The sequence below is a fragment of the Stegodyphus dumicola genome, chromosome 6, assembly GCF_044657685.1.
Source record: "Stegodyphus dumicola isolate Sdum_Otavi_A_Nest chromosome 6, ASM4465768v1".
Taxonomy (NCBI): domain Eukaryota; kingdom Metazoa; phylum Arthropoda; class Arachnida; order Araneae; family Eresidae; genus Stegodyphus; species Stegodyphus dumicola.
Window position 1 is genome coordinate 82,609,244 of NC_140773.1, and position 11,561 is coordinate 82,620,804.

The 11,561-nt window shown below is 31.5% G+C and overlaps 1 protein-coding gene across 1 annotated transcript in view; it reads left to right on the forward strand.

Annotated features, from left to right (window-relative positions):
* LOC118202239 (xaa-Pro aminopeptidase ApepP-like) overlaps positions 1-6,974 on the forward strand; it is a 268,101-nt gene extending 261,127 nt beyond the window's left edge. Inside the window, exon 20 of the mRNA XM_085818600.1 lies at positions 3,633-6,974. Coding sequence (XP_085674726.1) covers positions 3,633-3,836 — 204 coding nt within the window. The 3' untranslated portion in view covers positions 3,837-6,974. The remainder of the gene's footprint in view (positions 1-3,632) is intronic.
* Positions 6,975-11,561: the final 4,587 nt, after the last annotated feature.

Here is an 11,561-nt window from a genome sequence, read left to right on the forward strand (position 1 = left end):
ATTTACAATGCGTCAACTCGACGCTAACACACTACGCCTCCCTTGGGCGGTAATTGAAGTCACAGAACTAAAAATTCGAAGATGTTCACAAGTAGTAGAAATTCGCTACAAGGCTCAGATAATTCCTGTTACTTAAAACCGCGTCGAAACTAGTGGCAGCAAAGGAAATGCTGTTATGCCATGTTTAAACCAGCAATAACTTCGGGAGTACAAGCTCACGCAACAGAGGTAATGGAAATAGCCTAACTCGCTGTAACTTTCCTTCTAAAAGTCAGTATTTAAACTTTTTCTCCACAAGGTAGAATTTGCATTCCTTCACGCTCGCTACCAAATTTAAATATTCTGGCATTGACAATTAAAGAAAGGAAGGCTTATAGGAACTAATGTGAAATTAAATAAAATTGGTTATTTACAATAAAAATAAATCCTTACAAGTATGTGTTCTGAAATTTTTAGGAAAATTATTTTATCTTGACAGTTTTTAAATTATTGAATAATTTTATGCATTCATTAATTAAATTTCAATAAATTATAACTGTACCACTGTGGTTCGTTATGTGCTCTAAATAATAATTAACATGGAGGATAAAACATAATAGTTGTTGATGATGATGATGATGGTATTGCAGGTATATCATTTATTTCTTTAATTATAAGTTTGATCTTTCCTTTTACTAAAGTGAAAATTAATTGTTATAGATTACAATGTATTGAATGACAGAAGATTTTTTAAAAAGAACATCATGATATGAAAAAGTCTTATTTCTATATATCATATTTTACAATGTACCCGAACTTTTTGGGAGATGTCAGTTGCATAGTAAATGTTCCATACTTGTGTTAAACCAATCAGTTAAGAATAACTATATAAGAAACCATCTCTTTAAGCGTAGAGTAGAAATATGCTCACCTCATGAACTGTGTAAATAGACTAAATTCTGGGCAGTGCATCAGAGTGAAATAGCTGACAAAAATGAGTAAAAGTCAATTTAGATAGGTCGTTATGTCAAGAAAATGGTTGTAATCATGAGATTAACTCTATCAAGTCTCTGCTTTAAATTTATTAAAGATGGTTGTATCCGCTTTCAGAGACAAATAATGACAAAGGTAAGCTATTGATTGTGCACTTAGCATTGACTCTCATTATCTCCACATACCATAAATAGGAGAGCTGTAGCTACACATATTACTTTCTGATATAATTACTGATCCCATGTAACACCAGTATGTTAAAAGAATGTAATGACGCATTTTGTGTTCCCTTTGCTATGAAACCTCCCCCCTTCAGTATGTGTGCCCACGTTGTTCACTGTGCCATATCTAGTGCCATCTTCATCAAAACTAAATCTCTGTTGACTGGAGCTCATTTTTTGGCTAGTTAGATCGTATTTTGGGGAAGGTTCGAGTGAAAGTGTGATGAAGACAGCACAAAATCGTGGAACCCATTTCTCACCATGATAATAGTGACTTTCCATGTATGAAGAACTTTCTTTAGAAATAATTCGTAGATCTCTTGATGTACTAGAAAGGACTAAATACTTCTATGTAGTATTGATTACAACTATTTATGTGACCTACGGAAAGGTGGGGGGCAGAAGATTCCTTCACTCGTACATAACAAAAGTGTCCACATTCTGACTCTGATGAAAAGACTTGTTTTATCTCTTTGTCCCTTGGAGTGACCGTTGAGGCTGCAACCGGAATCATTAACAAAGGCACCTCATTGTAACAGGATTTCACCTATGTACTGAAATAGGCACTATTGCATTCTGAAATCCTTCATGCTAGACAAAGAACTTGTATGCGACCTTATCTCATCAACCTTCTTCTGTGCTATTATTTTACGCCTGTGCGATAAGTCGCCAGGTTCATCAATAGGATCTCAAGATCAATCTCAGTTAGTAAGATCTAATAGGTGTGGAACCTCAAGATGTCAATATTTTGAGCTGAAATTTGAACATAATTTGTTCTAGCTCATTTGGAACCATAGAATGACTCGGGCAATATCAATTTCAAGAAAACGTTTTTCGCTGCACCCAACTGCTCAGTCCTTACCTCAGAATTAAATGCTATAATTATTCGCTTTCATTTACTTCTAAGCTTCGTCAGAGAAAGTTTGTAATGTATAGAGACTTCTTTAGTGCTTTGAAATCTTTAGAATCATGTTATAATGCACAGAATCCCGTCATTGTTGACATCTGAATCTTAGTTTGAATCTTAAATTAAGAAGCCGTGGGCATGACATCCTTTACTGCTGGGTTCCTAGTCATGTGGCTGTAAAAGGGAACGAGATATTACAGTAGATATTATACAGCCAAGTCTACAGTTCATTTGTCGAATCGACTCATCTCTTTTAGTGACATAAGGCAGGGAGTTTTGGTCAAACAGATGGCTTGGCAGATGTCTGCTAGGGAATGGCTTTCGGTACATGAATCTCACGACTTGTCCCTTTCCACCCATGGCCCATGATTTGTCCATTTGTTCTAGAAACTGGCATCTCTGTTCGGATAACAGATCCTACGACTCAGACGAACACAGTTCGTATAAGCGGGCACCCGTGCGGTTGCGCCATCCCAGAGTAACCACTGTTGACGATTTTCGATCTTGAAATGTACCATAAGCATGAATGGAATTCAGAACTGGAAGAGTCGTAGAATTAAAGTTTCTGAAGGATAAGTAATAAGCACAGCAATTATACGCAAGAAACATGGCAATTAGGCATAATCGTAGAGTGGACGATGAAATAAGCTGGCCATATGGTATAGAAGGATGAATAAGTTGTGAAGAAGTCGTCAGTCGATGAATTCCGCTCCACATCTGCTGCCGCTGCGCTGATTGAACGAAGATGATGAGTAGTCGCTGAAAAGCAAGTACAAAGTTGTGGCAAGCAAGGGGTAAAAGGGCCAGATGTTATGCACATTAGATCAAAATAAGTTTTACAATTTAAAGAAATAAAAACGAAGGCTTTTTTATACATATACTCAGCATCACAAATTCACAGAACACTGAACATAAATTATATATATAAAAAAAAAAAACTTTTTGGATGCCCGAATTCAGATGCCCGAATCATTCAGATCATTGCAGATGCCCGAATTCCAACCGAAAGTAACCCATTTCGCATTGTGGGGAGTTATGGCATAATGTGCATTTAATGCTATATATTCAGTAGTATAGAAGAAAAAATAGGTAAGAAAGTAATGAGGTAAGTTATGTAACCTTCATGTTTTCTGACTCTCTCCGACACCCTTTATATAGACAGTGTGCTGCCACCTGCCTTTTGTGATTGATTATTTCACGTTGACATCGAAAGTAGTTGGTGGTCACATTTATGTGACTGGACTGTGTATTTTGTATACATAAAGTAATACTGAAAACTGATGGAATTTTAAACTTAGGATTCTCCTCTCCGCTTGCCATGAACCAGTTTCATTTTGGTACAAATAGTTAAAATTATTGTCTATTTATCGTGCAGTTTTCTGGATTTTATTTATTTTTATGAGGTATTTGGTTATCAGAAGTTTACTACATAAAATGAGTTATGGATGTATTGATATACTCTAAAAATTAAAATGTACATGACTGGATATACGTAATTTCTAAATCAGCGGATTTTTTTCCCCATCCAATAGAAAGAATGGTTAAATTGGTATAATATGAAAACGAGAAATACTGTTGGAATAGAACTTAGAAGACAAAGCAGGGAACGAGGACTTCATTGGTTGCTTGAAAAAACTGAATACGTTCCTGTTGATGGGGATTTCAATCATGGTTCCAGTTTATTATCAAAATCAAGCATTATTGTAATTACTATTTTCATTTTGGTTTTGTTTTGAATTTTATATTATTATGGACATTGCTTTAAACTTTCAAAACTGCCGTTAAATTTCCAGCAAAGTAAAGCAAAAAAAGAGAAAAGTTCATATGTTTTTTAAAATAATTTTTTGTATCATAAACTTTTGTGTAATACTTTTGTATACTTTTAAAGCAAATATATTTTTGTGAGATCATTGTAAAATTGTATTCTCACCAAGAAATCAAATGTATGTTCCATTTCTTATGCTTTCAGAACTGAGAATTATAATGCACCAAATGCTTATACTGTAATCTATTTAATTTTTAATTAGGCATCTGAGAAGAAATGTGAGCTGCAAAAAAAGCATTTTTAGACTGTGGTTTTATGTTAAAATGCAGTTTTTAACCTTATATTTGTGAATACAGATATTGAAAATTTGTTTTTCTAGTTTCGCAAAATACACCAAAATTATAACATTTATTTTCATTAAACATGATAAAATTTTAATCCTTAATATTTATGTTAAAGCAGCTTCAATTTTATGACAGTAGATAGTTAATGCAGAGAGGCATATATTTTATTCAGCCAAAACCTTTTTTTAATTTGGAGGGGTAGGAGGTTTGAATGCAATTTCAGAGAATCTTCCGATCAGTAATATGTCTGATATGACAATCAGTATGTTTTGACCGGAAAGAAAATTATGTCATGTATAATTTTATTTCTAACTAAGGTTTTTGAATTAAAAGTGGATTTATATGTATGTTAGTTTTAATGTGGATATATATGTTAATTTTAGCATATTTTAGCATGGATGTTTGCTGTGAACCATTCTGTGTGTTTTTCTAATCTTTCTTTGCATGTATTCAAAATTATACACAATTCTATGAAATATGAGTAAGACTGAAAACTGTACCTGCCAAAGGGGAAAAAAAAAGAGTCTTCTACACTATAATTGGCCTCATTCTTAATTCTGATCTATGACGCTTTTCATATTTCCATAGTCAAAATGAACTTTAATGAATAATAGAACTTAATAAGATTTCTCAATACAACAGAATTCTTTATGTAAGATGCTTTATAGAAAGTACCAGTTTCCATTTTGCTTTATAGAAAGTACCAGGTCTATGCAAACTTTTTTGTTCTTAAAAAGTAGTAGATGTAAATAACTACTTATGTGTGTATTTACTATATAAATATCTGAAGGGAAATGTTTGCTCAGAATATAGTATGTTTAGGATAAATTCACTGCAGAAGAACCTGCATTCTTTCATTCTTATTTGTTATCATTCTTAATGTTTTATAATTTAGGTATTTAAAATATCTTGAAATATGAGGAAAAAATTTATGCTTTTTTTTGGGGGGGAGGGAGGATTATATATTTTATGTGTACATCTGAATAAGCCTGCATGCCTTAGATTATTTCATTTCACTTTTACGAAATTCATTATACAATAAGGTAGTTTTCTTATCATTTTAAAAATTCTAAAATTTAATAATTTCAGTGCATTTTAACTCTTTTGTTATAATTATATAACATACATAAAATAGCTCTGAAGCATTCTGGTAATTTTATTTGTTAAACGATATTTCTCCAAAGAGGCGTTCTCTCCAAAAAACGCTATTTTATTGTTTTTTATAAAGCTATTGGAAGCAGTCCTGAAAGCCAGTTTTTATTAGTTCCTTAAGATGATTTATCACAATGGAGTAGACATATTTTAAAATCATTCTCATTCCTTTTAAACCATTCTCCTTATCACAGGAGTAAGTAAACTTGAATGAACAGATTAAGAAAACATGTGGAATGGCCCCATTTAATTTGCTAGTTTCAATTTATCTTTGACACATGAGTGTGCCATTTCTTTTTCTTAAAGTACCATATGTATGTCAGAGAAGATGACTGTTGTTTCTACTGTTAAAAGGAAAAACGCGAACTTCCATGTAAAATATAGCATCATAAAAGTATTCAAATTTGATAAATACCATTTTCTCCTAAAGGAAGGGAATTATTCTGGGGACATTTTTAATGCATTGAGTGGCATGGCTGCCTTTCTAAAAGTATTTTTAAGAATGACTGACCTGATGCAGCTAAATAGGTGTTAATTAAAAGCTCTATTTTGTCCGATAAACAGTTTCAATTAGGAAAAACTCATTATCATTTTGATACAATCAAATACAAAAGTAGAGGAAAAGAAATTACAAAACTTCCATGCTTATGTTAGATACCAGTGTTTGCAGTGATTGATTATAATACTGCATCTATTTTTTAAAAAATTGTATATATTTAAATGTTATAAATATGTACTCATTTTTATTCATCTGGAATTTATGTTCTTGAGCCAAATCGTAGAACATTTCAATCAGTAGTAGAACTTTTCTTCAGTTTCAATGTGATTCTCTATGTGTTTTAAGGTTTTGGATACTACCTTGTTGTCTAGATAAGGCAGCTATTTGCACAAATACAATTTATTTTGCTATCTTTATTAATAAAGAAGAAAGGCTATGAATATAATCACAAATTATTTCATGAAGAAGAAACGCTGTGAATGTAATAAAAATTTATACAACGTGTAGTTTGTCAAAGCAAAATGTTAATGTTTATTTCAGTCTTTCAGAGGACTGATTTACAATTTATGTGCAAAATTGGGTACTTTTCTACTGCATGTAAGTTATCAGTCTTTCTTACCAGATATTTAAGGTGTAAAATTTCAGAGATTATAATTCATTATAAATTGCATGTTTAAATCTAATGCTAGATTATCTGGATATTGTGAACAGAAATCTGACTACCAAATTTATTTTTAAAAGAATGTAAGAATATTTAATAACATATTTATATGATTGTGTATATGTTATTTTGTGAAATACATTATTAATAGCCATTTTACATTTGAATATTACTGTAAACGTATTCATTTATGTTAGTGCATTTATATTCATACAAGTGTAAGTTTCTTTTTCACCTTGCCACTTTTACTCAGTACGGTTTTAGTTTAAATCTTTGAGAATGACAGAAAATATATGTGCTGAATTGTTGATTAATTTAAGATCGTAATAAGTATGCAATTTATCATAGTTATGTTTGTAAGATTTTATTAGTTGATTATAAATTAGTGTTATTATTTTTAAAGCATTGTAAAAAGTCATCAATAAAATATTTAAAAAAAACTGCATAATATAATTGGTATTTGTATGTGGTAGCATATAGACCTTACCAAAACTAAAAGATATATAGAGAACTGGGTGTAGACAGTGGCGTAGCGAGGGTGGTCAAGGGGGTACAGAAAGAGGCGCAGCCCCCTATCCACCTAATCGATGTGATTTTATGACTTTTCCAGGGGAGCGTTAAGTTAAAACCACAAACGAGAACATCCAGCAGCCCAGCCATGTTCCCTTTAAAAAGGCAGAAAATAAAAAGAACAAGTAAAAGTTTTCAAAATTAAAAAATCGAAATAATTTTAAGTATAAATTAATATGAAATTAATTCCGGGAAACCAGCAAAATGTTAAGGGGCTTCGAGTAACAAAATACACATATAAAGAAATAAATAAAATAATAAAATACGACCATTGGGATATAACCTAATGGACCTTAACGGCACAAAATGAAAGTGAGAAGAAATAATAATAATTAAAATAAATAGAATCAATGGTTAATAACTAACTAAACAAAAGGAAAGGACAAAACACAAGATACAGACCACGCTTTATCATGAAGACACTAAACACATGTTAAATCAAAATTCCGACATTAACACGATTATTATTAATAAAATTCATTAATTCCCTAGCAAATTCAAATTCAATGTTTTTTACAGTAAGTGTATTAATATGTCCAAACTTTTTTCTTATTTCATAAGTTAAATCACATTCATTTACAAAATGTTTAACTGAACCCGGAACTCCACAATTATAACATAACTCATTTTCTTGTAGACCGAATATGTTTAGGTACTCAGGGAAGCGTCCATGTCCTGTGATAATTTGATTAAGATCCAGGCAGCATGAAATACATTTATTATATGTAAGGATCAAATTATAACTGTAATCCTTTTTTCTATCTGACTCATTCCAATCCTTTTTCCACATATCATTATAAAATTGTTTTATTTTATTTGCAAGAATTCTTCTGGATGGTTGAACAATGGAACACTCCTCGGATTCGGCCAAAACTGCCTCCTTGGCCAACACATAGGCCCTTTCGTTACCCAAAATCCCAACATGGGACTTAACCCATTTAAATTTCACATATTTCTATGATTTCTTCATAGAGACATTTAATATCAACAATTAATGAGTTTTTACATTCGTAATTTTTTACGGCCTGGAGACCAGACAGACAATCACTATAAATTGATATTTTATAACGTATAAGTAAGTTATCCTTTATCCATCTCAAAGCATAAAAAATAGCTGTCAATTCTGGCTGGAACACTGAATTAAAATTTTCCAATTTAATTTTATCATTGTAAATTTCAGTGCCATAGTAATATATAACATAAGAAAAACCTACCTTACCATCGAATTCCAGAACCTTCTGTAAAAATGTCAATTTCACCAAATTCAATAAAATAAAATTCATAATCAATAATAACTCTTTTAGCAGGGTGTATACAATAAGGATCCAAGTTATAAAAAGCAATACAACAAGCAAAAAATTCCTCATAATGAATAAAATCAATCTTATTAGTAGATAATAAAAATTTATCGTAATAATACCTATAAAATATAGAAAGAGGCGGTGTGTCTGCCAAGATGCAGAGAATTTCGGATGGAGTAGTTTTGAAACACCTAGTCAGTGACAGAAGCCAGTGCCGCTGAATTGTTAATAACTTATTCCTTATTCTTTGGAGTTCCGCCGCCCTAGAGCCCCAACTACTTATTCCATACATTATTATAGGTATGATAACAGCATTATAAATCATTCTGAGTATATTTCTTTTAGTAATCAATATTTGTTTTGGAAAATTTCTTTTATAAAATAATAAAATTGCATCAGATTTCTTCTGAAGTTCTTTAAAATGGAGTTCAAACTTCAATTTATCATCTATAATTACACCTAAATATTTCATGTGATCTACTCTTTACAACAGGGTACCATAAAATCTTAGTTTGGGTGGTCTAGTATTTTTGCCGGCCTTAGGGAAAAACATATATGAAGTCTTTTTGCAAGTTAAAAATCAACTTCTCATCCTCGGCCCAATTCTTTAGAATATCATTCACCAGTTGAAAACGCTGTTCTAATTTTTCTAAAGATACATCATATATTACATATAAAATATCGTCTGCATAGCAGATCACATTTACGTATTCAGAAAGAGAAACATTTAATAACTTAAAAATAACGGCGCTCCAGAGCAGCGGAGCACTAGGCGAGCCCTGAAGGGCATCCTTTATACACATTTTTAAAAATTTTTAAATCAGCATCATAAGAAAAGATAATTTTTCTGTTATTAAAATAATTACACAAAATTGCAAAAATATTTTTAGGTATTTTAAAATTCTCAAGGGTGGAGAGCTATGAATTCCATATAACAGAATCAAAAGCCTTTGAAACGTCGAAAGAAACAATTGTCACATGAAAATCTTTCTTCTTTTGAACTATACTATTTGTTAAATCATAAAGTGTATCATTTTTTGACCCTCCCGAAACAAAACCGAACTGTCTATTTGAAATAAAATTATTCTCCAGAAAAAATGATGTAACCTATTAGTAAGCAATTTGTCCATAACTTTTCCCAAAAATTTCAATAAACAAATAGGTCTAACTGTCTGGTCACCCTTTGGAATGAATATTACTCTTGAGATTTTCCACACTCCCGGAAAAATCGACAAACCAAAACATTTATTATAAAGTAAAACGAAAAATTTCTCAAAATTTTTAAATAACATTTAACCATAACAGCATGTATACAGTCAATTTCAGGAGCACTTTTATTTCTCAATTTTCCCACAATATAACGAATCTCATCTATAGAAAACAAAACATCATCAGCACCACAGTTCGGAGATGTTAAAAGTTCACCTTTAACATTACCATCCTCAGCATTTCCACAATCAAAGTTTTTCATAAAATAATCTCTTAATAACATCAGAAAATTCATCAGTACTCTGCTCATCTTTTCTTATAATCATTTGAGAAGGTCTAGATTTACGTGTTGCCAGTCGAAAGTAGCAATCATAGTAGTCTTTATTATCCAAAAAGTGCTCCATCTTATATTCATATTTTGTCTTTTAAATCTTTTTTCGATAGAGAGCCATTTCCTTTTTATATAATATTTTTCTTTCTCTTCGAGTGTCTTCATCAATTTGTCTAACTTGATGTTGGTTGTGCATTAGCACTGAAGGCGTAATGAGTAAGTTTCCTCAAGCACAGTTTTCATTAAAGAATCATAAGTCAAAAGAGATTAACTACGAAATCTTTATTTAATAAAATAATTTTGCTTAACTTAAGCATAACAAAAAGTAATAATCTTCACGGACATTAAAACACTGAAGTAATGAAAAGAATAACTTACATAGAATCATCATCAGTCCTAAATATCAGGCTTACCTATTTTAGGCAATAAGAAAAAAGAAACACGAACATACTTCGACACCGTACCTGAAAAGAGAAAGTACTAACTGTATTAGACCTTTGGCCAGGTACAAGTAACTAGGGTGAAAATCAAATATACTGCATTGCACACGAACTTTACTTTCTCTTGCCAATATATGTCTTGGCGCACGTTCGTTTCGTATGCCTTTCGAGTTTCATTATGCAAAATACCTAAATTTATGCTAACATTGCCACTGTTTTGCTAATGAAACTCATACCAATTGCTATTCATTTCTGCAAAACTGAAATTTAGCTTTAGAAATTGGTTTAGTCATAATATCAGCAACCATTTGCTCTGTCGAAAGATAAGCAAGTTTTACTATTCTTTTGTTATTCAAGTCGCGTATATGATGAACTTTTGTATCAATATGTTTTGTGCGCCAACTGAATTTTTCAGATTCTACAAGTCTTATAGTAGACTGATTATCTTCAAATACCTTTATCGGTAGAGTTTGGGGTAGATTGAAATCTTTTGTTAATTTTACTAGCCATAATAGTTCTTGCGTAGCTTGCGATAGTGCAACATATTCAGCTTCTGCTGAGGATAAAGAAACACAAGTTTGTTTTCTTGAAAACCACGAAATACAGTTTTTTCCTAATAAAATAACACTTCCTGATATAGATTTTCTATCTTCAATATCTTGTCCCCAATTTTCATCTGAATAAACTGTAATATTAGGTTCTTCACTCGACGAAATTTGTAAGGATAGATTCTTTGTCGTGTTTAAGTATCTAATGATTCTTTTAACAGCATTCCAATCCTTTTGATGTGGATTATTACACCTTCTGCTGAGTATGTGAGTTGAAGCTGTGATATCTGGTCTTGTGATAGACAATATATACAAAAGACTTCCAATAGCTTGGCGAAATTTATCATTTGAAGTTAAGAGATTTTCTTCCTTGTTTAGGTTATAATAGTTTGTTTCCATTGGTGTGCTAGCGGGTTTCGCTTCTTCAAGTTGAAATTGCTTGACAAATTGATTTATTTTATTTTTCCGTGATAAGAGATAACTTCCATCTTGCTTGCGATTTATTTCCATGCCTAAGAAATATTTAGCTTCACCAAGATGCATTATTTGGTAACGTTTCTTTAAATCATTTATTGTTTGAAGAATTAGTCCTTCTTCTGTAGAACTTATTAGGATGTCATCAGCGTACACTATTAAATTAA